At 56.5% G+C, this 24,515-nt stretch overlaps 3 protein-coding genes and 1 non-coding gene across 7 annotated transcripts; 3 read left to right on the top strand and 1 right to left on the bottom strand.

Annotated features, from left to right (window-relative positions):
* The first annotated feature begins 185 nt into the window (after nt 1–185).
* RASSF1 (Ras association domain family member 1) lies at nt 186–8,888 on the top strand. 3 transcript variants are annotated; one of them, XM_066350798.1, is made up of 6 exons: nt 186–536; nt 2,361–2,467; nt 6,412–6,516; nt 6,723–7,020; nt 7,136–7,251; nt 7,956–8,888. In XM_066350798.1, the coding sequence occupies exons 1-6, from the start codon at nt 287–289 to the stop codon at nt 8,100–8,102; spliced, it is 1,023 nt and encodes a 340-aa protein (XP_066206895.1). In that variant the 5' UTR covers nt 186–286; the 3' UTR covers nt 8,103–8,888. The 3 variants fall into 3 exon arrangements, with proteins under 3 accessions (XP_066206895.1, XP_066206897.1, XP_066206896.1); XM_066350800.1 differs by lacking the exon at nt 186–536 and adding an exon at nt 1,833–1,854; XM_066350799.1 differs by lacking the exons at nt 186–536; nt 2,361–2,467 and adding an exon at nt 2,905–3,186.
* Nucleotides 8,889–9,981: 1,093 nt separating this feature from the next.
* TUSC2 (tumor suppressor 2, mitochondrial calcium regulator) lies at nt 9,982–12,971 on the top strand. Its single transcript, XM_066351401.1, has 3 exons — nt 9,982–10,261; nt 11,275–11,395; nt 11,563–12,971. Exons 1-3 carry the CDS (start codon nt 10,116–10,118, stop codon nt 11,626–11,628), a joined length of 333 nt encoding a protein of 110 aa, XP_066207498.1. The 5' UTR covers nt 9,982–10,115; the 3' UTR covers nt 11,629–12,971.
* A 2,315-nt stretch (nt 12,972–15,286) lies between these two features.
* HYAL2 (hyaluronidase 2) lies at nt 15,287–20,138 on the top strand. Of its 2 annotated transcripts, none has more exons than XM_066351330.1 (4): nt 15,287–15,409; nt 17,476–18,452; nt 18,938–19,027; nt 19,416–20,138. In XM_066351330.1, the coding sequence occupies exons 2-4, from the start codon at nt 17,526–17,528 to the stop codon at nt 19,824–19,826; spliced, it is 1,428 nt and encodes a 475-aa protein (XP_066207427.1). In that variant the 5' UTR covers nt 15,287–15,409; nt 17,476–17,525; the 3' UTR covers nt 19,827–20,138. The 2 variants fall into 2 exon arrangements, with proteins under 2 accessions (XP_066207427.1, XP_066207426.1); XM_066351329.1 differs by lacking the exon at nt 15,287–15,409 and adding an exon at nt 16,269–16,638.
* Nucleotides 20,139–24,268: 4,130 nt separating this feature from the next.
* LOC136382705 (small nucleolar RNA SNORA51) lies at nt 24,269–24,399 on the bottom strand. The gene has a single exon (XR_010747325.1). It is a non-coding gene; the product is annotated as a small nucleolar RNA SNORA51 (small nucleolar RNA).
* Between the last annotated feature and the right edge of the window lie 116 nt (nt 24,400–24,515).

Below are 24,515 nucleotides of genomic sequence, written 5' to 3' on the forward strand. Positions count from 1 at the left end.
GTCGTCGCAAGGGGGTGGGGAGTTGCTCTCGGGATGAAGGGAGGGAAGGAAAGGGAGGGCGGGGACTCCGAGAGCGGTCCCCCGCAGCTGCCCCCTCTGCCACACTCCGCCTGCGGGTCGACACAGCCCGAGCGCCTAGGTTTCCATTGCGCGGCTCGCCGCAGCAGTCCCCCGCAGCTCTGCCTGGATCTCCGGGGCGGTGCTGCATCGGGGCCCGCCCAACTGTCCCGCCCGCCCCACGATCACTCGCTCCCAGAGCCGGCTGGAGCCCGGGCCCGACTGGGCCATGTCCACTGAACCTGAGCTCATTGAGCTGCGGGAACTGGCACCCGCGCGGCGCGCCGGCCCGGGTCGCACCCGACTGGAGCGCGCCAACGCGCTGCGCATCGCGCCGGGCACAGCGCGCAACCCAGCCAGGCAGCCGGTCCCGGGCCGCGGCCACCGCTTCCAGCCTGCGGGGCCCACCACGCACACGTGGTGCGACCTCTGCGGCGACTTCATCTGGGGCGTCGTGCGCAAGGGCCTGCAGTGCGCGCGTGAGTAGTGGCCCCACGCACTGGCGAGAGCCAACGGGTGGTCAAGGGGCACCACAGTCGCTGCGGGGCAAGTTGCGACGGAGGGGTAGGCTGGGACATCACTGAGGACCATTACCTTTATCCCGCCACCAGAGAAGGTGTGAGCACGTTTTAGTCCTTGCCACACTGCACCTGCGTCTGAAGTACAGCTGGGCAGAAGCAGTTGCTATGAATACCAAGGTGCTGATCTTTTAAGTTGTTTATCTTTAAAAGGCTGGAGAAAGCTTTATGCCTACCAGTCTCTTGAGCGCATATTTTCAGGTCAGCCCCTTCCCAAGGACTAACTCACCATGTCCCCTCCCAGAGTCCCTGGGGCGGAGGAAATTTGCCCACCTATAGAAGGGGGCCTAAGGAAGCTAGAGCCTAGGGTGGGCCCCCTGCAAGCAGGAACTTTGTTGAGTCTTCCTATAGCAAATACCTATCACAGTCGGTCAACCAGGTGTTAGGACATGAAACACAGTCAGCCACACACACCCCCGAGGTCCTCCTGTCCTCCACAAGGAGAGGCTGCTCTCCCATTGGTTATGAGCTAGAATCACTTGGAATGCTTTTACAGCCCTCCAAACGCCTTATATGCCTGGACCCTACCTCAGACCTGCTGAATTAATCACTGGAGTGTATCGGCGACTTTTAAAAACATCTTTCTAATGTGCAGCCTGGGTTGCAAATCACTGCTCTGGCCCATTTCAGAACTTAAGGTGTCTTAGGCCTGTCTGTGTGTACTTGGTGACCCTCTCATTCAGTATAGGAGTCTGTCCTGAATTCAGCTGGGAGGGGACACAGGAGATGTAACAGAATACAAATCATGAACAAGGGCTGGGACACTGCAGTGTTCCCGAGAAATAAAGTGGCCATGGAAATGAAAAACCAGACAATTTGGGTGTGTGAGAGACACAAACAAGGGAGGAGTCAAAGATGAGCTGAGGTTTTCTATCTCAAACAACTTGGGAGGATAATGGCAAATTTTGCTGAAGTGAATGAACCCCTGGCGAGGGTAGAGTGAGGTGGAAGAAAAGTAAAATGTTGGCCATGTTGGGTTGAAATGTATTAGACATCCAAGTTAAGATAGACACACAGGATTGGATCTGAGGGGGAAGTCAGTGATGGAAGCCTCGGATCTGGGGTGGGTTGAGTGTACACGGAGCAGAGCAGTGATGAAGACTGAGCCTCCATGACACTCCACCATCAGTCAGATCTGGGCGCTGAAACAGAACCGGAGGAGCTCAGCAGGAGCTGCCTGGACGCAGGAGAAAACCGGGTCAGAATCAAACGATGCGAGGTGAGGATGAAGAAGGGCCCGCCAGGTCCGGCTGCGTGCAGGTTGCCGAGAACCCTGACCGGGCAGACCTGCCTGGAATGAGTAGGGAGACTGAAGGCGAAGAATGAGCGCTTGTAGAGCAGAGCTGATGATCTATTTTGGCGTGAGGGGAGTCGAGAGAGATGACAACTAAAGGGGTACATGTGTTAAAACTTTGCTTTTTCTCTTTTCAAGGGCGGAGGGAGGGGGCTGACAATGCGGAAGGGGTGAGTTCTGCGGTAGGCGCTAGAGCGGTTACGCAGGCCTGGATCCTTAACTGCCCGAGGCCTTGCCGCTTGTTTCGAGACGCCGGAGGACTAACACTAGAATCTGCGTAGCAGTAAGCGCTAGCGGCGCCTCAAATAAGGCCAGTTCAACAGAGCCCAGCGGTCCACGGCCTTCACCCTGGGGGCTTCTCTTCTGTCCCTGGGACGCTTCTCGGAGCAGGAGCTGGGGCCCCTCTGCCTCACGGCCAGACCTCTCTGCAGATTGCAAGTTCACCTGCCACTACCGTTGCCGCGCGCTCGTCTGCCTGGACTGCTGCGGGCCCCGGGACCTGGGCTGGGAACCGGCGCTGGAGCGGGACACGAACGTGGTGAGTTCAGGGCCGGGGGTGTTCAGGCGAGGCGGGGACGCGCAGACGAACGGGCCCCATCGCAGGCGTAGCCTAGGGCGGGCCCGAGCGTTAGGCGCGCTATGTGCATTCTAAGAGCGGAATTCCCCGCCGCAAAGGGGTAGCTACGCGCGGGCTCCAAGGGGTGCGGGGTGTGCTGCTTCTACACGAACCGCCCCCATCACCCAGGCTCGGCGCCAGCGCAAGTTCCGCACCTTTCCGCATCCGGCCCTGCAGCCACGCTGCGGCACATGCGCACACGCTCCCACTTGCTCCCTACGGGAGGTAGGGCCTGCGGGCGGGCGGAGCTGAGCTGCCTGGGCAATGAGATCATTGCCGGGGGCAAGGCGCGTTGGCCCCGCCCCTGAAAGTTCCTCCCCCAATGAGACGAGTGCTAGATAGACCCCACCCGCGGGGTTTCAGCGTTAACGGTCGCTGCGCCGACGCGGGCCCGAGCGCACGCGCACACTGACGCGCGCGCTTGGGGCGGTGGTTGGAGGCTACCGGCGCACCGGGCTCGGTGAGCTAGCTGGCTGGCGGGCGCGGCGATGGGCGAGGCCGACGCGGGGACGCCTTCCTTCGAGATGACCTGGAGCAGCACGACAAGCAGTGGCTACTGCAGCCAGGAGGACTCCGACTCGGAGCTCGAGCAGTACTTTACGGCGCGTACCTCGCTGGTGCGCCGGCCGCGCCGGGACCAGGTGGGGGCCGGGGCTGCGGGAGGCGGGCCGGGAGCGGCCACTGGGACCCCGCCCTTCCCCAGTAAGTGTCCGTGTAGTCTGTGGGCAGCCCCGCGCTCCCGTGGACCCAGGGCCAGGCCGCGGAACCATGTGCCGGGCCCTCGGCGTCCGTCTTGGGTGCCGAGGCCTTGCTATCTCTGTCACCGGCTGGTTGAACCCGGGGAAGCACCTAGGCGGCTTGGGGCAGCCCAGGGAAGGGCATCTGTCCACCTATGACTAAAGCCGACTACGCAGTCTGCACTGGACTCGGTTCCGCGTCCGGGTGTTCCCACCCTCTCCGGGCGGAAACAGGGAGGAGGAAGTGGAGAGGGAGGAGTCCTAGCCGGGAACTGAGACGTGTTTTTAGGCAAGAGGCGAGGGAAGGTCTGCGTCCCACCCTGTGCACTCCTGGAGGGAGCCAGCAGTTCCGACCTCTTTTGCCGGTCCTGCCTGTCACCAGCCGCCGGGATGTGGGGGATTCTGATCCCCACTACGGGGTGGCCCTGGAGTGCTCGCCTTGGGAGCACATATATTAAAATTGGAGTGCATCTGGAAAGAAGGGGTATGGGAATAGACAGGAAGGAAGCCCGGTTTTGAACTGTGAGCATCAAGGAGCACTTCATCAGCCCAGAGCTTGTAAGCAAGGTTTGAGTGTGAATCCCTGACACTGTCTCTCACTGTCTCTGGCCCTCAGGCCTAACCCATTTTCCACTGTGGAAAGGTGAGAAAACCACAATACAATTGAAAAGGAGGTTGGGGTGTTCTGATGTGTGTATAAAATAAAGCCGTCCGTCATTGTGGAGCAGGAGAAAGGAAATTCCATGGTCCTGCTGTGCGTCCCTCTGGGATGGTTGTTGGAATCCTCCTCCACTGGGCAGCTTTAGAAACAGAAAAAGAGCGTTTTCCTCCTCTAGAATCCTGGTAGGACAGTGCAGGGCCTCCAAGTCCCTTGTTTAATGAGTAAACATACCGAGGGAGGTTCACCGGGCAAAGGAAAGGGGCTGGTTAGGACACAGCATCCCAGTCCAGGGCCACTGAATTCCCCGGGAAGGGAAGAGGAAGGAGCACGTCTTTTCATTCCCAGGCTGGAGCTCAGAGCCATCACCAGGAAGGGGAATAAGTTAGTGCCATCTACATGCCCACTGTTCTGTAGACAGAATTCCTTCCTGCCCTGGCACTGGAGTCTGCTCGGCCTTCCTCCCAAGTCTAGTATCCGTCGCATCCTGGCATTTGTCAGTGGGGCACTTCTTCCTGTCCCAAGCCCTCTTTTCAGGCCTGAACAAACATATCCACCCTTCAGTCCAGCCTCCAACTTGTTACCCCCCAAGTCCCCATTTTCCAGAGCCCACGATATTTGTTTTTCGATATTTGTTTTTCCTAGCCTTACGGGGTTTCCCATCGTCCCCAAGGTTTAGGGTCAGGTTTTCACTTCTCAGTGCTGTCCTCCATCAGACCTTTGGAAACTTGGGGAAGCCCCAACTTTAGTCCTCAGCAGCACCCAGTGGCTGGCTGCTGAACTGCTAGCAGCAGGTTCTAAGTCAGTGTTTTTCATACAACATCAGGGAGATGAACTCTTTTGTGGTCTGGCCTGAAATCTCTGGTGGACCAGTGCTTGAAAACAGTTCTAAGTGAAGAGCATCCTGTTAAAAGGCTGTGCCCTCATCTTTCATTCCCCGTCAGATGGTTAGAGGGCTCCAAAGCAGCAGTCAGGGAGAAGTTTGGCTGTCCTGGGCTCAGAGCTGGGCACAAGATTATTTTATAGGAGACCTTGTGAAGTCCCTTGGGACGTGGAAGAAAGCATTACTCAGGTGCAATCTCAGCTGTCTGTGATGCTCCCATTCCAGCGAGGGTCTGAGATGCAATGGGACCAAGGAATTTGGTAGGAGGTTCATTGACTGTCCTGACTGCCCTGGTCCATACTCCCCTTCTCCGTAAGAATCCAGTTCCTGGGGGAGTGGAGGAGGGCCTGACTGCTAAGCCAAAATCTCTGCTGACATCCAGACAGCAGGGAGGTATGGAAACCTACCTACTTGGCATTTGTGGGACAGGCTCTACCAGGAGTCTACCTGTGTATCTCTGGCAGATTTGGAACCTGGCCTGAAGCTATCTTTCTTGCAGCCTAGGCCAAAATCAGATGGTGGCATGTCACAGTGGTTTCCTCCCTATGTGTGAGACATGCTGGGCTGGCCCCAAGTTCTCTACCAAGGGCTCTTAATGTTGTAGAGGTCGTCTTGACCCTCCTGCCCACTGTTGGCTGGGCTCCTGGTCTGTACCAGTCCTCACACCTCTCACCCTACAGTGGGCCATGGCCTTTTGCCAGGGCAGAGTGGCAAAGTAGGCTGCCTTCTCCAGGACATACACTGACACCAGCCAGCCAGTGGGTGCTGCTGAGGACTAAAGTTGGGGCTTCCCCAAGTTTCCAAAGGTCTGATGGAGGACAGCACTGAGAAGTGATCCCAAACTAAGTGCTGGGATCAGGTTGTTTAGTTGAGAGGTAGTTTTACTGTAAACAAGAGTCCTTCCTAGCACCCTTTGTCTTTGCCTGGCCTCGGGGCCTTATGACTTCTGTCGCCTTGGGGTTTTTTTGTGTTGTTTTTTTTTTTAAGAGGGAGAGACAGAGGGATAGATAGGGACAGACAGACAGGAACAGAGAGAGATGAGAAGCATCAATCATTAGTTTTTCATTGTGCATTGCAACACCTTAGTTGTTCATTGATTGCTTTCTCATATGTGCCTTGACCGCGGGCCTTTAGCAGACCGAGTAACCCCTTGCTTGAGCCAGTGACCTTGGGTCCAAGCTCGTGAGCTTCCGCTCAAACCAGATGAGCCCCCGCTCAAGCTGGCGACCTCAAGGTCTCGAACCTGGGTCCTCCATATCCCAGTCCAACGCTCTATCCACTGCGCCACCACTTGGTCAGGCTGTCGCCTTGGTTTTAAGGTACCGTTAGGGCCTCACCCAGACTTGTCCCCAGTCAGGGGGCAGAGGGTAGCCAAATGATTCTGCCTTTGCCGACTCCATCCATAACATAAAGAACCAGTAGTGGTGATGGGTTCTTCTCATCAGGTTTGAGCTTTGTCAGTTTCCAAAGGCTACCCCATTTCTCAGACCCTTTCTCAGAGTGGCCCACCTACGGCTCACCTCTCAGTCAGTGACATGCATTGCAGCAGGATGGGTTCCTTAAGGGTCTATGCTGGCCCATCTTTCAGGATGAGCCTGTGGAATGGGAGACACCTGACCTTTCTCAGGCTGAGATTGAGCAGAAGATCAAGGAGTACAATGGCCAGATCAACAGCAATCTCTTCATGAGCCTGGTGAGTTGACAGCCCGGGAAGGGGCGTGGGGAGTGGCAGGAACCCAGTTGTGTGCCTAATACCCAAAGGGTCACAGCTGAGGTATTCCTGGGTGGGCCCAAGCAGTGATTTATTCACACACAGCCTAGCCCCATGTGGACTGGCAGTGTTCCAAATCTGTTCCTTCTCACCTGGAACCTAGTCCTAGTTCTGTTTCTCTTTTTCAGAATAAGGATGGCTCCTACACAGGCTTTATCAAGGTCCAACTGAAGTTGGTGCGCCCTGTCTCAGTGCCCTCCAGCAAGAAGCCACCCACCTTGCAGGATGCCCGGCGGGGCCCAGGGCGGAGCACAGCTGTGAAGCGCCGTACCTCCTTCTACCTGCCCAAGGATGCTGTCAAGCACCTGCATGTGTTGTCTCGAACACGGGCACGAGAGGTCATCGAGGCCCTGCTGCGCAAGTTCTTGGTAGTGGATGACCCCCGCAAGTTTGCGCTCTTTGAGCGGGCTGAGCGCCATGGCCAAGGTGGGCTTCCCTCCTCACCCACACGTGTGAGGGTGTACCTGCATGCAGGTGTGCATGCAGGGCTGGGGGCTGGGCCTAACTATTCAAACGCTCCCTTCCCCTCTCTGTCCCTCAGTGTACCTCCGAAAGCTGTCAGATGACGAGCAGCCCCTGCGGCTGAGACTCCTGGCAGGGCCCAGTGAGAAGGCCCTAAGCTTTGTCCTGAAGGAGAATGATTCTGGGGAGGTGAACGTGAGTACACAGCCCTCCTTCGTTTCTGGGTTATCACGGGGTAGGGCTGATCGCTTGCAGCTAATATAAGGCTTGGAGAAGAAATAGGGTTGAAGAACAAGCCCTGCAAAGCCTCTCCAGGTCTGTGTGAGCCTTGTGGCTACAGTGAACGCTTCTTGGCCCTTCACGCTGAGGTCTAGGGCCTGTCTCAAGCCAGGGAGAACTGTCTTGGTGCTCTGCTCTTTCCCAATGTGGAAAGTCAGGGGATACAGGAGTCCATCTGATGGTTTGGTGACCTCAGATCAGATCAAAGCCACACAGGCATCCCCTTCAGGCAGGAAGACTTTTTACCTGGAAGCCTTCTGGCTCCAAGGTAGTGAGTCCATGGCGTGAGATTAGACTGAGTGTCGGCATGACCTGTCCATGGTAACTGGGAACATCGTTTTGGTTGCCTGTCTGTGAGATGACTGCCCTACTGTGTGGGAGCCATCTTTTCTACAGACATGGTGGGAATCCTAGCACTGACTATTCAGGCAAGAGCCTGATATTGGGAAGCCACATTGTAGTTGTGTGACCATGATGCTCTGGTCTATGGGATCTGATAGTTGTGTGACCATGATGCTCTGGTCTATGGGATCTGATAGTTGTGTGACCATGATGCACTGGGGAGGGCTTGCTGGCTTGGCCATGCCTGCTGCAGCCTTTGTCACCCGCCCTTCCTGCAGTGGGATGCCTTCAGCATGCCTGAGCTACACAACTTCCTGCGCATCCTGAAGCGGGAGGAAGAAGAGCACCTCCGCCAGATCCTGCAGAAGTACTCCTACTGCCGCCAGAAGATCCAGGAGGCCCTGCATGCTTGCCCCCTGGGGTGACCTTGTACCCCTGGGCGGGAGGAGGAGAGTAGGCAGCACCAAGGGTGTGCCGTGTGAGTGTGACAGGGTCCGTGAGGCCTGAGGAATGAGTGTGCGTGGAGGCCCTCTCTTGCTGGCGGAATGAACCCAGAGAACAGCGAAGGAGCTGGCCCCCTATGGCCACCAGTGGGTGTAGCAGACCATGGCTCTGCACCCTCTGCCATTCATCTACTGAGTCATGGCGGGCCAGGGTTGCCCTAGGAAGCTTCCCCAGGCTTGCAGGAGGGGTAGAGCAGACAGAAGTCTCCTTAATTTGTGTGTCAGATACAAGAATCATGGAAGACCCAACAAACAGAATAAGGTCATGTTTGCAGGGATGAGGAAAGCTTGTATGTTTTGGGTCTTGGATGGAGTCTCAGGACAGCCCTATCAGAGCCAAGGGTGGGTGTTCATGGAAGGAGGGTATCGAGGAAGAGTCTAGGTTTTCCTCTCCAGTGCCCCATTTCTGCACACACACCCTAGAGTCAGGGAGTGCTGGCTCACAGTGCAGCAACAGTGCCTTTGTGCCTCTTCTAAGGAGGATGTCCCTGGGCTGGGGTCTGTGAGTGTGGGCACAGGCCCAGTCCATGCCTTGTTTGCCAATCAAAGCCAGGGTCTTTACTTTGGGTATTTTTGATGATGTGTGTGAATGTATGTAAAATTTTGTGGCCTCAGCTGAATGCCTCCTGTGGGGAAAGGGGTGGGGGTGACAGTCATCATCAGGGCCTGGGGCCTGAGAAAATTTGGCTGAATAAAGATTTAAGAATCTCTGGCTTTTGGACTCGATTATGGGCCCTCCACCCCAGTTGCCCTTCATGCCATGGCTGCCAAGGCTGATGGAGAAGCTTACAGAGCACCTTTTTAAGGTTACTATGGAACCAATTTGTGAAGGATTTGGGGTACAGATATGTAAGTCATCACTCAGCACCTTGGAGCTCAGGTCTTGGTGGAAGGGAAATCAGCTGCAGCTAGAGCTTAGGGAAACCACAGCCCCCCTGCAAGCTGTGGGATGTGCTTCACCACCAAATTCTTACAGATCCACTCTGCTCATGGCACTGAAAGTACAGCTGTTAATTCTTCCCTTCATGAAGCATACCTTCTGGTGGGTTTGGACAGGCCGTGGACCGGTACCAGTCCGTGGGGCATTTGGTACGGGTCTGCAGAGAAAGAATAAATAACTTACATTATTTCCGTTTTATTTCTATTTAAGTCTGAACGATGTTTTGTTTTTTAAAAATGACCAGATTCTCTGTTAGATCTAAGACTCACTCTTGATGCTTGTCTCATAAGTTCGACAATTATATTTTTAAATACCACAGTTTTTGTGTCGGTCGCATAATTTTATTTTGTGCATTTATTTGTCCCACCCTAAAGGTCGGTCCATGAAAATGTTTTCTGACATTAAACGGGTCCATGGACCAAAAAAGGTTGGGGACCACTGGGCTATGATAATCAGCCAATTTTCCATAATTTCGGCTTCACATGCCACAGTGGTGCTCGCAAAAACTGGGGGAATAGAATGAAGCCAAACAGGCGCTGTGCGCCCTGACGTGGAGTCAAGCCCCAGAGTGCTGGTTTAGGGGAACCTTGGTGAGTGGGCAAGCCCACTGTACCTGACCTCAGGAATGGGTACGTCGGAGCCTCCATGCACGCCAAAGCAGCCAACAGCCGCACTTCCCACCGCTTCCCTGGGTGGGAGCTGTCCAAGCTGGAAAGTGGGACCTGCGGGGACCTGACCTCTCACAGTGCATGCTGGGATGCCTAATGTCTGAGGGCGGCTATTGGTCTTGCTCTGCGGACCGACGAGAGAAACAGCCAATCAGGGGCAGCGTGAGGAGCATGCGGAAGCGGAAATGAGGTTTCCGTGGAGACAGCGGAGCCTACGGAAGACGGCGGCGGCATCTGTGAGCCGAGGCCGAGGCAGGGCATGGTGGCGCCGACAGCCCTGTGAGAGCAAAGCGGCCGCAGGGTCCGCCATGCGCAGGCGGCCCTGACATGGGCGCCAGCGGCTCCAAAGCTCGGGGCCTATGGCCCTTCGCCTCGGCGGCGGGGGGCGGCGGCCCGGAGGCAGCGGTCGCTGAGCAAGCTTTGGTGCGTCCGCGAGGCCGAGTCGTACCCCCCTTCGTATTCACGCGCCGCGGGTAAGGGCGCGGGGTCCGCCCCGGGGAGGACAGACGGGCGACCAGGTGCCCCGCGTCATGAGTAGCTCCTGCCGCCGTGTCCCCTGCACCCGAGCTAGGACGACTCCCATATTTCAGGCCCACTTTGGAGCAAAGGATGCGAAAAACCGGGCAGTTGATTCCCGGAGGCCTGGCTGCTCTTAGGGTCTAGGAAGAGAGTGGGCCTGTAGCTTGTCCCTGGGCAGGCCTCTCCCCTGATGCCTCTGAAAGGAGAATGTTTGGGCTGGTACAGATTCCCACGGTGGTGAGGTTGGACCTCTGAGGGTAGGGTGTGGGGAAAGTAGGATTGGGCCCCTAGTATTGGGGATGGGGCCTAGGGGAGACCCTCACCCAGGTATGTTCTCTAGATCTGGACCACTGACCTCCCCCCTCTTCCCAAGGGTCTAGATGGGAGCTTTAGATTGGCCTGGCCCTGGTGGTCCCCTGGGGACTGACACTAGAGATATGGTTGTACAAATAGATACTTGGGAGACCCAACAGTGGCAGTTTGGCTGCACCAGCCACCTGGGGTGGGAGGGAAGGATGCACCCTTTCCCTGTAGGCTCCCTCCTAGCTCATGCATCTGCTGCCTCAGGCTTTGGCCCTGGGCCAGCAGTATCTTCTGGAGACCAGCATGCTCAGGCCACCACCCTGCCCACTCTAGAAGTCCTGGTTGAAGGAAGGAGCCTGATGCTGGAATGGCTGTTCTTGCTGAACAAACCAGTGATGAACCGGCCTAGGTTGCCTGGACAATGTGCTCTGGTATAGCCTCTCCTTTGGGGGCCTGACAGTAACACTGGCCACTACCCCACTCCTTACTTCCTTCTAGCAGACCCCAGATCTTCAGCAAGAGATTCCCCAGGCATATTATTTTCCCTCCCTCCCACCAAGGTTGTTCCTCCCCTTTTGGGTGTGGGCACACTTCACAGTGGTCTGTGGTGTTTATCATGACCAGGTGTGAGGCTCCAGCCCAGCCTTTCCCTTCTCCTACACAGCTCCATGTTCTATGATGAGGATGGTGATCTGGCTCACGAATTTTATGAGGAGACAATCGTCACCAAGAACGGGCAGAAGAGGGCCAAGCTGAGGCGTGTGCATAAGAACCTGATTCCTCAGGTGAGGCTTTTGCAGTGGCCATAGAGCCTGTGATGAGCGTCTTGAGGTCGACCCAGATAGTCTGCTGTTGCAGTGGCGGCTCTTGGGGGAGGAGCTGGGAGGAACAGGAAGGCTTCCTGGAGTAGGAGCACTGAAATGACCCTCACTAGCCTCTGTTTCCATGGCAGGGCATCGTGAAGCTGGATCCCCCCCGCATCCACGTGGATTTCCCTGTGATTCTGTATGAGGTGTGAGCCTGGGGTGTTGCAAACCCAAGCACCTCCTGCCTCAGCAAGAAACCCTCAGGCTGAAGGTGTGGCTTCCATTGAGGACGTAGGCTAAAGCCACAATCCTAAATAAACTCCACTGGCTTGGAACCTTCAGCTGTGAGCAGGGCAGCCCTGCAATGTTGGTTGGGTACTGGTTTGTCTGCAAACAAGAAGTGGCTGGTGGCTAGTGAGGGCTAATAGCGGAGTTACCAGCCCGCCTTCCCCAGCAATCCCTGCAAGGAGCATGGCAGGGCATATGCCGATTGGAAAAGCGTGGTTCCTGTGCCCTTGCCTGGCCTGCTTGCTTCCAAGCTTGCCTAGGGCCCAACCCTCCTAGGGGCTACAGCATTTTACAAGTAAAGTCTGCCTTCCTCCAGCCCCTGGGCTGTGGGAGCTCTACACCGTGGGAACTTCCTTTCCCTCACTTCCTTTACCCCTTTGTTGGATCATTTCAGCCGTTTGCTACCTCGATTCCTCCTCTGTTGGACAGAGGCTGGGGGCAACGCAAGCCTGATTCTTCCTTCCTACCTGCCATGTGTTCCCACCCCCAGATGGATGGACAGTTTCCTGGCTGTTAATAGGAGTAGGAACTGATGTAGGAGACTTCTCCCTCTACCCAGGACTGGGCTGAACCCTCCCCACTGCAACTAGATGTTGTCCTTCCCCTCCCCGCAGTTGAGAGGGCATAGGATAGGATCAGGAAGGGCTATGGATGCCTGTGCCTATGGGGAGTTGCCCTTACCCACCTTCTCCATCTAATCTCCCTTGCCTTTGCACCAGCCCCCACCCGGACATTGGGAGAAGACCACCCACCACCCTGCGGTGTGGGACAGCACCCTGAGGCTGGTGCCAGTAGCTCTGAGCCCGCCACCCCTTCCACTGCAGTATGCCCATTCCTTCAGGATCAGTCAGGGGAAAGGACTGGAGCACCTGGGGCGGACAAAGAGGAAAGAACAACTGTAAAAGGAATATTTAAAATGTGAAAGTTTGCAAATAGTCTAGTCCATGATGGGCAGAATCTAATTTCTACATAAAATGACTTTTCTTTTTTTAATTCTTTACTGTGCAAGCTCTGTGCTTCAAGAGTGTGGGAAATGTGGGGAAGGTGGCCCCCAATTCAAGAAGGCTGTTGTGTTTTTTGTTCTGTTTCAATAAAATTATTTGTAGACCCTGCATCCAAGAGTGACATCCTCTGGGGCTGTAACACCCAGCATCTAGCCCAGTGGTAGTCAACCTGGTCCCTACCGCCCACTAGTGGGTGTTCCAGTTTTCACGGTGGGCAATAGTGGAGCAACCAAAGTATAAATAAAAAGATTTAACTATAGTAAGTTGTTTTATAAAGATTTATTCTGCCAAACTTAGCGAAAATCCAACATAAAGTACTTGGTAAGTAATTATTATTATATGCTTTAACTTGCTGTAACTTTGCTTTATAAATTTTATAAAGTTACTTCCCTACTTTATAACTCACCATAACTGTGGAACCGGTGGCCGGTTAGAAAATTGTACTACTAACAGAGATACAAAAGTGGGCGGTAGGTATAAAAAGGTTGACTACCCCGATCTAGACCAACACCTGGGCTCAGTAGGCAGGCTTGGGCATAGTACTCTGTTTCCCCTGTCTTCCAGAAAATCCCAGGGTAAGCTTGAACCCAGCCTGTGGCTAGCCATGCCAGCTATGACCAGTAGGTGGCAGTGTATTCACAGGCATCACCACAGGGCCCCTCATTATAGAGTGCCACTCACTTGTCTATTGTGTTCAATAGGTGGGAACCCCTGGAATTAAAATGCCTTGGGATGCTTCATTAGGGATTGGCCTCACCTGTTAACCTGAGGTGGGAGTGTGACCTCAGGTAGGCCTAGAGCAGCTGTCCTGCCCCCAGTAGTGCCAGTTAACCCTGTGTGAGGTCACAGCTTGAACCACTGGACCTCCAAGGCCCAGCCTTAGGTGGACAGCAGCCAGATGGGTGCGCTACTCCCTTGGTCTACTTCCAGGCTCTGAATCCCAAACCCACCTGACCCCCCGGGCTGACTGGATAATAAAGGGAGAACGGGGCTTGGGGCTTCTGTTCCAGCAAAGCTCAGCCACCCAGTACTTCTGTGCTGCTGCCACCAGCCACCTCACCTGCAGCCTGCCGCTTGTGGACATTCAGCCTATGTTTCTCAGGGCCTGCTATGGGGCCCATCCACTGCTGGGCCCAGCCCTTGGCCATCAGCCCAACTCCCAGTTAGGGAGAAGGGAGTTCAAGCACACAAGCTTCTGAGTCGGGGGAGTTGGCCTGCTAGTCTTTTGGAGGGTTAAGATTGTCAAGTCCGGGGCAGGATCGCACTATGCAGCCTGAACTTAACAGTTCTTTGTGTATCTTCCCATTTCCCAATAAGATGCCAGGCATAAGGCTGCGTCATCCTCTGCTGTCACGCCTCCTGACTGCCCCAGGGACAGGATTCTGCCATGCCAGAGGGCATCCCCTCTCCCATCACCACTATTCCAGTATGGGAGAACTCCCTGTGCTGAGCCTGCCCCAGCTGACCCCAAAGCTGGAAACAATGGGGGTCAGGTCACTGCTTCCCCATTCTCTCCCACTGGGCTGTGCTCACTTCCTTCCTGCGGGCCGCCTGAGGAAGTGTCCTTGCCCTGGGACAGTCTGGTCTGGTCTTTGTTTCCCCAGGGGCCCCCACCCGTGAAGCTTCCAGAGCCAGTGTCCTTTGTGGAGCCAGCCCGGGGGTATATGTCTTAGACTCGTTGGTCCTCGGGGGCTGACTCCAGGATATGTGCTTACCTCTCTAAGACCCCCAATGTTACATAGCCTATGTTAGGAAAGAGACCCCGGGCATCAGGGAAGTGGGCCGGTAGGGTAAAGGCAGGGAATGAGGAGAGGAGATTCAGAGTGATTTGAGGGCGTGCAAATTTGTCCCCATCTTGCTAGGACCCTGCTGAAGCCTCCCTGGTGCCAGCCACATTATGGGGACCTCCTTCCCATGGGAATGTACCCCTTTCCCCACCCATGTTGTAAGAAACCCCTGCTCCACAGGGTCTCAGTGAAACCCACCCAGAATGTCCAGCAGGAGAGCACCCTGCAGAACCCTCCCAGCCCCTGCTCCACTCCACCCCCACAGTCACACACATCAACTTATTGTCCACTCCGTCACATTTGGGACACTTCCGCTCTCAGTGGAAAATAATTGACTCAGCTCCTGGAATTTCTCCTAACCCTTCACCCTCCTTCCCTTCATCACCTGCTTGGTGGAACCATCAGCCAGCCAGCCCCCAAGTAGTGTCTCCCCAAACCACCACCACCACCATCACCGGGGGCCCTTCCACTCAAATGCTACTGGATTTCAGGATGGCTCTCAACTCCAAGGGAAAGTTGAGACAACTTTCAGTGTTAAGAAAGCGGCCAGCATGGGGAGGATGGCACCTGAGTGGGGTCCCACAGCCTTCCTGTCACCTGGCACAGTTCACTCTGGCCAGGACCTCCTGGGGGGTGGGGATGACAGCCAGCCCTCACATCATACCGGAGGGAAATAGAGTCAAGGCGGTCTCCTCCCCCGTGCCATTCCTGGCCTTTTCCTCTCGAAGGGGCAGCAGGAAGTGAGGAGAAAGGGCTGGGATGGGAGGCGGGAGCGAGTGGGAGGGGATGAGGTTTATCAAGTCACCGGCGGACTGCCCAGTAGGCAGCAGCTGGCGCGAGTAGCTGGGCTGGAGAGGCTCTCCCCGAGAAGGTGGGAGGTCTCTAACCTACTGGGTCGACGGAGTCCCACACAGGTGAGCCGAGCGCAGACTGGTCTGCAATCCCCATAGGTGCGCTCACAGCAGCGCTCCCTCCTTCTCCCGGGCTTGAGGCGGGGGAATGGGCTGGTGGTGCAGACCTGGCCCTTCGGGGAGCAGATCTGGAAAGAGGCAAGGAAGTCTCGCCCCAGTCCAGCTCCCCTACAGAAGGGGCTTGGGGTGGCGGGGGGTGGGGTGGGGGAGGGTTCAGGATACCCGGAGGAAGCCGGCGTTCTTCGCGGTCCCACCAGTAACTTCTGCGAGGGTGGCAGCCCATCAGGGTTGAAAGGAAGGGCCACACAGCCCCCTACACCCCCCGAGACTGAGCTGGAGGAGACGAAAGCCCAGGGACCGGCCAGCGCTGATGCAAGTCGCGAGAAGGGGGGTGACCTACCCACTGAGCCTGGTGGCCCTACCCGGCCCCCAGACGGCGGGCCAAGCTGCGACCCACCGCTCAAGTTGCCAAGACAACCACTGCCTCGGCCCAGCCCAGAAAGGGCTAGGAGGCGGGCACTCAGCACCCTTCAAGCAGGGGGCGGGGCTCCCCTTCAGATCCTGGACGGGGGAGGGGAGCCCTGACCCATAGAGGTTTACTGCCCTGGGAGGCTGGACATCAGCTGTGGTCACCCTCCCCATTACCACACAAAAGGGCCCCAGGGCTGGGGGCTACGCTCAGAGGGGCAAAGCCAGATCCGCAGCTGCCCCCAACCAAGGCCTCGGCGTCCCACAGCGCCTCCTTACGGCAGAGTAGGGGAACACCACCTCCTTTATTCCCTCCAGGATACTCGTACTTTATGCTGTCCCTTTAAGGGGCTGGCCGCGCCGCGGAACGGGGAGGACTGTACCATCCGCTGCACCTGTGGGGGGGAAATCTCGAGCTCACTGGCGCTCGCCGCTGAGACTCCAAAAGAAATCCCCATTTGAAGGCGCCTCACATTGCCATATGGGTGGTCATGTTCCTCGGCGGAGGATCTGGAGGACCTGGGACCCGAAACGAGGAATTGGCGGCGCGAAAATGGGGAATCCCTTCCCGCCCCGGCTGCAAGTCCTGTCCAGAGCCCGCCTCCGCGCTGGATTCTTAAAGGGCCCTCCGGCCGGGGGGCAGAGGGGCGGAGTCAGCAGAGGCGCCCAGCCGGGGCTGTGCCTGGGCGAGCGGTCGGAGTGGGCTGGGCTGTGCCAGGGCTGGCGGTGGCTATGGCGCGGGTCCCGGCAGTACCCTGCGCGAGGTGAGAGCGGACGGTGCAAGCCTGGCGGCTCTCTCCCCACGGGGTGGATTCCAACCCCCCAGGGAGGCGGCCCAGGGACCCCACCCCACCAGGCCGGGCTCTGGCCCCACGTGCGGGGCGGAGGCGGGGTCCAGCACAAAGGCCAAGCGCAGTGAGCTCTACCCCGACCCGCCTGGCGGCGGGCGCGCGCATTCCCGGTGGCTGTAGAAGGAAGGGCCGGTCTGCCGGCGCCGCCGTGGGAGGTCCGCTGCCCCTTTGTCCCCGCGGGGCCTCCAGCAAGCTTGGGAGAGTGTCTGCAGTCTAGACAAAGTCCTGACAGCTTCTCTCCTTTGCCAGGCGGGTGCTATGCAGATCCCGGCTCCGCGGCTGTGTTCCAGCTTGCTAGCCACTGCATGAGCTGTGCCCTGCTTTAGCCAGATGCTGTCGTTTCCCTGAACCAAGAGTTCTTCACCGGGTACAGAGTGGGCCTCGGGTTCTGGGCTCTCTGAAACGATGTCCTGCATGGCATGCGGGCATGTGTGTGTCTCTAGGTAGCGAATATGTAGCTCAATTTGTTCAGTTCTCAGAGGGGTCACGGACCTAACAGAGGTCCTTTCCCAGCCATAGGCCACCTGCTCCAGGAAGGAATCCTGTGCTCCTGTCAGTGAGTTCCCAGGATGTCTTGGCCTCCCCTCTGTGGCCTGTGGTCTCTCAGACCTGTTACAGCAATGTGACAGGGCCTGAACAGCTCTGGGCACAGTGTCCCATACAGCATAGGCTTTGGGAGTATGGATGGATTTGAGGTTGGCACCTCCAGGGTTCTCTAGACTGATTTGCTCTCTCCCACCCATTCCTCAGTTCCTGAACTGGTGCCAAGCAGGTGACACCGTCCTCCTGCAGCCCCCAGCATGTGGGCAGGCCTGGGCCTCACCGTCACACTGGCCCTGGTGTTGGCGGTGGCATGGGCCACAGAGCTCAAGCCCACAGCGCCACCCATCTTCACAGGCCGGCCCTTTGTGGTAGCATGGGCCGTGCCCACCCAAGACTGCGGCCCACGCCTCAAGGTGCCACTGGACCTAGAGGAGAAAGCCTTCGATGTGCAGGCGTCGCCTAATGAGGGTTTCGTGAACCAGAACATCACCATCTTTTACCGGGACCGGCTAGGTCTGTATCCACGCTTCGATTCTGCAGGGAGGTCTGTGCATGGTGGTGTGCCACAGAATGTCAGTTTAATAGCACACCAGAAGATGCTACAGGAATGTGTGGAGCACTACATTCGTAGACAGGAGCCTGCAGGGCTGGCAGTCATCGACTGGGAGGACTGGCGGCCTGTGTGGGTGCGCAACTGGCAGGACAAGGATGTGTACCGCCAGTCGTCACGCCAGTTGGTGGCCAGCCGCCATCCCGACTGGCCGTCAGACCGTGTCATCAAGCAGGCGCAGTACGAGTTTGAATTCGCTGCTCGGCGGTTCATGCTGGACACGCTGCGCTCTGTCAAGGCCGTTCGGCCTCAGCACCTCTGGGGCTTCTACCTCTTTCCTGACTGTTACAACCACGACTATGCACAGAACTGGGAGACCTATACAGGCCGCTGCCCCGATGTGGAGGTCTCCCGAAACGACCAGCTGGCCTGGCTGTGGGCTGAGAGCACGGCCCTCTTCCCCTCTGTCTACCTGAACAAATCACTCACTTCCACCACGCATGGCCGCAACTTCGTCAGCTTCCGTGTTCAGGAGGCCCTCCGCGTGGCTCGGACCCACCACGCCAACCATGCGCTCCCAGTCTATGTCTTTACGCAGCCCACCTACAGCCGCACGCTCACAGGCCTTAGCGAGGTATGTGCTTGCCAGGGTTCTGCCTGCTTCGGGACCCACTACAGGTCTGAGTTACCTGCGGGCCTCCTGCCCCGTGCTACAGCTGCTCAGTCTCTGTAACCTCCTGAAAGGTGGCATTATCATCTCCATTTTGTGGATAAGAAAATTAAGGCTCAGAGATGCTGAGAAATTTCCCCAAAGCTTGCCAGCAAATCCAGGGCAGAGCAGGAGCTTGGGCTTAGGCATTCTTTGAGTCTACCTTGATAGATACGACCTAAGCTCACGTGGGCCTTTGGTGTGGGAAACGGAAGCCCAGTGAGGGTATAGAAATGGCTTAAATATTTCAGAGAAAGTGAAAGGGAGCCTCTGCGTGGGAATGAGAAGGGGAGGACTGGGCTGGGGGGGGGGGGGTCACCAAATCGGAACAGGCTGGGGCCTGCCCACCCTGTCTGTCCTCCTCCCCTGTGGCGTCGGCCCCTCCCAGTGACCAGCCCTTTGCCACACAGATGGATCTCATCTCCACCATTGGTGAGAGTGCCGCCCTGGGTGCCGCTGGTGTCATCCTCTGGGGCGACGCAGGCTTCACCACCAGCACGGTAAGTAAGACCCCGACCAGGGTTAGAGTTGCAGCTTCTGGATGCCAACCTTAAGGTGAGCAAACCTAGGCTGGTCCCCTTGTCTCTCTCCCACCCAAGACATCCCTGGTCCCAACAGAGAAGACAAGGTCCCTCCGCTGCTCCCAGGAAAGGGGACATGCTGTTCTGAACAGCGATTGCGTTCTCCCCTTCCCTGCCTGCCCTGCCGGACTCCTGTCTCTGCCTCTACCCCTTCTCAATAGGAGCAGGAATAGTGTGGGCTCAAGCACACACATGCATGTAAATGTGTGCACAGTAAGAGAACTGTGTGTCACTGCATTGGGGCACAAAGTTTCCATCTGGGTCTGGAAGGAAGCAGTGGACCCTGATACCTGGCCTCTGTCCGCAGGAGACCTGCCAGTACCTCAAGGACTACCTAATGCGGCTGCTGATCCCCTATGTCGTCAATGTGTCCTGGGCTGCCCAGTACTGCAGCCGGGCCCAGTGCCACAGCCACGGGCGCTGCGTGCGCCGAGACCCCAACACCAATACCTTTCTTCACCTCAGTGCCAGCAGCTTCCGCCTAGTGCCTAGCCACGCGCCTGGTGAGCCCCCGCTGCGACCAGAGGGGGAGCTCAGCTGGGCCGACCGCGACCACCTGCAGAAGCACTTTCAATGCCAGTGCTACTTAGGCTGGGGCGGCGAGCAATGCCAATGGGACCATAGGCGGGCAGCTGGGGGTGCCAGTGAGGCCTGGGCTGGGTCCCAGCTCACTAGCCTGCTGGCTTCAGCAGCCCTAGCCCTCACTTGGACTTTGTAGGGATCTTTCACCTGGCCTCCAGGCAAGCTGGCCTCTGCCACAGGGCTCTGCCAGGCATGTAGGCACCTGCAAGGGGTGGACAAATTATTCCAGTGGGGGCAGAGCCCCTGGGATGCCCAGTAGGGCATCCACTCCAGCTCTCACCCCCCTGTTATAAGGGGGAGGGGCGGTCCCCTGGGAGGCCCCTTCTGTCCCTGCCAGAGAGAAGCAGGGCCACGGCCAGGGAGGACCGGACCCCACTCCCCTGTTCCTGGATAGTTTATTATTATTATTTTGGAGTGTCTTTTGTAAATTAAATATAAAACAACTGCTTGTGTGCTTGGACTGTCTACACCTGGGCCAGGACATATGAGAGTGATCCCAGAGTTTGCTGTGAGACTTGAGCCCAGCTCTGTCCCTGTGAAGTTCTCTGCTAGGGATTTATTATCTGTGTATGTGTTTACTAGGACCAGGGCTCTAGGCTGCCCACTCTGCAGCTGTCCTGCTGGAGCAAGGGGCCACTAGGAGTGGAGGGACTTCCATGGCACCCCAAAGCCCAGGCCCTTGCTTTCTCCTTAGTGATTGGAATGCATCCTTCTGTGAGGGATGGGACTCACCGTCCCTCTCCTCCTGGCCCCTGCACCCCCAGCTGGGCCAGTGCCAGCCGCCTCGGCTTGCCCACCCAGGGAGAAAGGGAGAGGTGGATGTTTGATCTTCCCTGGCTGGGCAAATAGCCAGACCGCCTCTGCCTGCTGTTCCCACAGGCCAGGGCGTCTCCTCCACTCCCAGCTCCCAAGGGCAGTGGACTCCATCCAGCCACACACACCTCTCCCTCTGGGTCACAGTCCTCCCCTGAGGATGGTTGGAGTAGGCAAGCGGGGGACTGTGGTCTGAATTATGAGGTCCAGAATTCACTGGGTCTCTGTCCCATTACAGACACATGATGGGGCAAGGGGGAGGTATCCAGAGTCTGGGAGCAGGGACATTCTCAAAGGTCAGCCCTGTTCTGCCAGTGGGAAAACGTGGCTGTTCCCCTGCTATACCAGGAGAGATAAGTAGCCATTGGAGCAGTCAGACCCGCTTTGCCCTGTTTTACTCCCTTGTTCCTGAAGGGTGGTACCCTGGGTGGGTCCCTGCCTCATCCCTCAGCTGTCCCACCCACACCTGTCCTAGTCACTGATGACTCAGCCCTACCCTTAGGACACACTGGCTCTGGGGAGACAGGTTCAAGAAACCGTCCAGTGATGAAGAGGGCCGACCAGGCACAAGGACGGGGGAGGTACCCTGGAGGGATTTCTACCATTCGGGAGGTGAGGAGGAAGCCTGGTGCTAGGAGCAAGTCAGCGGCAATGAACTGGGCTGGCATGCAAGCTGTGTGTGGCCAGCTGTCCGCATCAGGCAGAGGCAGGAGGGGCAGCCCTGGAGCAGCACCGGGCCTGACTGCGGAGGGTGGTGACTGTCTCACCTGTCCAGTAAGCAGCATACACACCTGCCAGTGCTGAGCTGGCTGCTAGGGATGCATCCATAGACCACACCAACAGAGACCTATGTCCCCGTGGGGGTGACAGCGTAGAGGAAGATGCACACTGGATGCGGAGACCGAGTCAGGTGCTGGACAGGGGAGTGCTCCGCAGAGAAGCATGCCGGGGAGGAGATGGCGCGGTTAGGGGGCAGAGCCCGCAGAAGCAAGTCCCACCCAGTCGATGCCCACTCAGGCTGTAAAGCCACCCTCGTCCCTATGGCTGGTGATGGCGGAGAGTGGGGAGAAGCAGCTGATGGCAGCACCGGGAGGGTGATGTGTCGGTTCCCCTGGTAGAGAACTCTGAGATGGAAGGGCTCCCAGATGCTCCTGGCCATCACGGGGAGCAGCCTGCTAGAGAGAAGATTCAGGTGTCGGTCAGTAAGGCCATGAGATGCTGGAGCCAGGAGAGGGCAGGCAGCTGTGACCCACCCACACACACCTGTGACCTCCCCTGCACAGATGGGACCTGCACGCACCTGGGAGCTATCCCACTCACATGTATAACTTCCTAATACACAAGTGATTGAGGCACACCTGTGACCTCACAGACATAGCTGGGACCTTTCCCACCTAGCTATGAGTCTACGTACACGTAACCCCCTTTGTGCAAATCTGTGATCCCCTGCAGGTGTGACTTTCCCTGTACAGCTATGACCCTCTCCATACAAACCTGTGTCCGCCTCGTATTACTTCCCCAGTGGGGTCTGGAAGCCCTTCTTGAAGAAAGTGTAGCTCAGGAGACCCAGAGCTGTCCTGTGAGTGGCTGGGTGAGGGGGATGGGGAGTGAGGTGACTCAGGAGCCTGAGGTATGCCCAACCAGAAAGAGCAGGCGGGGCTGGACCTTGAATCTGTACTGACCTGTCAGTGGAGTATTTAAAGTATATTCTTGAGAAGAATCAGCTCTGTATTCTTTTTTTTTTTTTAATTAAGTGAGAGGCAGGGAGGCAAGACAGACTCCCACATACGCCCCAACCAGATCCACCAGGCAAGCCCCTTCCCAACAATGCTCTGCCCATCTGGTGCCCTGCTCCGCTGCTTGGCAACTGAGCTATTTTAGTGCCTGAGGTGAGGCAATGGAGCCATCCTCAGCACCTGGGGCCAACTTGCTCGAACCATTCAAGCCATGGCTGCGGAAGAAGAAAGGGGGGAGGGGAGAAAAGCAGATGATCGCTTCTCTGTGCCCTGACTGGGAATCAAACCCAGGACATCCATACACCAGGCCAATGCTCTACCACTGAGCCAACTGGCCAGGGCCCAGTTCTGTATTCTTAGCCTCTGGGTTGGTCTGATACTACATTTGATCTTAGCCAAAAGGCAGAGAAGCAATAGTCTGAGATGATTATCAGTCAGATGTGTGGCCTAGACAATGGATACAAAGAGGTCAGGTCACATTCAGTGTTCTAGATAGTGGATTTCAGGTGGTCTAGATATGTGAATCCTTCAGAGGCAATCAGAGGGTTGTCTGGAGACCTGTGGTATGTCCAGGCATTGATGCAGGACTGGAAAGCTCAAAAGCTTAACTTCCCAGCCAGTTAAAATAAAAACAGAATCTTTCCTCATACCTCAACCTATTTGTAGTAATTCAACAGTTTGACTACAGTGACTCCATTTTATTTCTTCACTCTATTCTTCACACCTCACACACCACTTGAACCAATTCAACCAACACTACAGAAGCGGGCCTGTGGGTGGGGCTCTGGGGTGGGGAAGGGCTTGGGGCACCCCAGCTGCTTCCTGCAGTTCAACCATGAGAGCTTCTCCCTTGGACCGAGGCCAGTTAGAGAATGCTGGCCTGCTGATTGGCTGTATTGTGCCAGCTGCAGTACTAGGTCTTTGGGGGCACCAGGAAGTAGCAAGGAGCCTCAGGGAGAGGGGTTCTGGGGCTGCCTTGATGTTCTCCTGTCCCCTCAGCCCTTGGGAGTTGTGACGGGCTCTCTGAGCCTCATGGTCATCACCCTGGGACCCGGTTTCTGAACAGGCTCAGTGGCCACCACAGGCTAGATCCTGTGCTCAGCTTGTGGCTGATGTGCCCAGACCCCCCAGCACCCTGGGCCCCCTTCTCCTTCAGACCTGCCAGCTTCTCCGTCCTCGCCAGCCCGGAGGACCAAGCCCAGGTGGCAGCCAGCTGTGCCACTGCTCTGGTGACCACCACGCTGGAGGGTCACGGGCTCAGGCCCAGACTAGGCTACAGACCCAGGCGGCACTTTAACCTGAGCCAGGGACCTGATGATTCCTTTGCCCTACCCTGGCAGGCAAGCCTGGGCCTGGCCACAGAGCAGGTCTCAATCTCTAGTTTCTGAATCAGCAAACAAGTGAAATCATGAAGGAAGCCTTGGCCAGGTGGCTCAGTGGATAAAGTGTCAACCTGGTGCACTGAGTACAAAAGTAAATGAGAAAAAAACAAGCAAAACTAAATGGAACAACTAAGCAAAACAACAAGTTGCCTGACCTGTGGTGGCGCAGTGGATAAAGCGTCAACCTGGAATGCTGAGGTTGCTGGTTCAAATCCCTGGGCTTGCCTGGTCAAGGCACATACGGGAAGCAACTTCTGCAAGCTGATGCTTCCTACTTCTCCCCCCTCTTTCTCTCTCTCTCTAAAACAAAAAACGAGTTGATGCTTCTCTCCCTCACCCCCCCTTCCTCCCTTCCTCAGAGAGAGGAAATCAACGGAAAAATTATAGATAAAAAAATCACGAAGGAATGAATAAGCATGTGGTCACATCCACATGGTCTCACAGTCATAAGACAAACAGGGTCTCACACACCCAGTCTCAGGCAGGCACTGGATCGCATACTCACACATACCAACTCTGGTGGAGTTTGTGCAGAGGCCCAGATGGTTACTCCTGGGGCTTCACAGATACAATCGCTGACCCAGCAAGTGACAAAGGGTGACAACACAGCCCTGACTTCATGAACACAGTGCCATTTCTTTCTTTCTCCATGTCCCCCATTCACAATACAGACCAGACAAAGAGCCTGAGCTGAGGTGTCTACGGGGTGGGTTTATGCTGCCCCCTCCTTCTGTGGAGTCAGTGTAAGAACACAGCCTGTGGTAAGCGTCTGGAGTCTGAACACAGTGCCTTTGGGACACAGGTCCCTAAAGCAGGCATGGCCTCCACTAGGGAGAGGGCCTAGGGCCACAGTACTTTAGAGGCCTACACATGTTTTAATTTTTATTTATTTTT

The sequence above is a fragment of the Saccopteryx leptura genome, chromosome 10, assembly GCF_036850995.1.
Source record: "Saccopteryx leptura isolate mSacLep1 chromosome 10, mSacLep1_pri_phased_curated, whole genome shotgun sequence".
In the NCBI taxonomy this organism is placed as follows: domain Eukaryota; kingdom Metazoa; phylum Chordata; class Mammalia; order Chiroptera; family Emballonuridae; genus Saccopteryx; species Saccopteryx leptura.

Coding starts and splice junctions, on each gene's coding strand:
- RASSF1 (XM_066350798.1), top strand. CDS start 287: ATGTCCACTGAACCTGAGCTCATTGAGCTGCGGGAACTGGCACCCGCG. Junction 2,468..6,411: donor TGGAGCGGGACACGAACGTG/GTGAGTTCAGGG, acceptor CCCATCTTTCAG/GATGAGCCTGTGGAATGGGA. Junction 7,021..7,135: donor GGCTGAGCGCCATGGCCAAG/GTGGGCTTCCCT, acceptor TCTGTCCCTCAG/TGTACCTCCGAAAGCTGTCA.
- TUSC2 (XM_066351401.1), top strand. CDS start 10,116: ATGGGCGCCAGCGGCTCCAAAGCTCGGGGCCTATGGCCCTTCGCCTCG. Junction 10,262..11,274: donor TTCGTATTCACGCGCCGCGG/GTAAGGGCGCGG, acceptor TCTCCTACACAG/CTCCATGTTCTATGATGAGG. Junction 11,396..11,562: donor ATAAGAACCTGATTCCTCAG/GTGAGGCTTTTG, acceptor TTTCCATGGCAG/GGCATCGTGAAGCTGGATCC.
- HYAL2 (XM_066351330.1), top strand. CDS start 17,526: ATGTGGGCAGGCCTGGGCCTCACCGTCACACTGGCCCTGGTGTTGGCG. Junction 18,453..18,937: donor CGCTCACAGGCCTTAGCGAG/GTATGTGCTTGC, acceptor TTTGCCACACAG/ATGGATCTCATCTCCACCAT. Junction 19,028..19,415: donor CAGGCTTCACCACCAGCACG/GTAAGTAAGACC, acceptor CTCTGTCCGCAG/GAGACCTGCCAGTACCTCAA.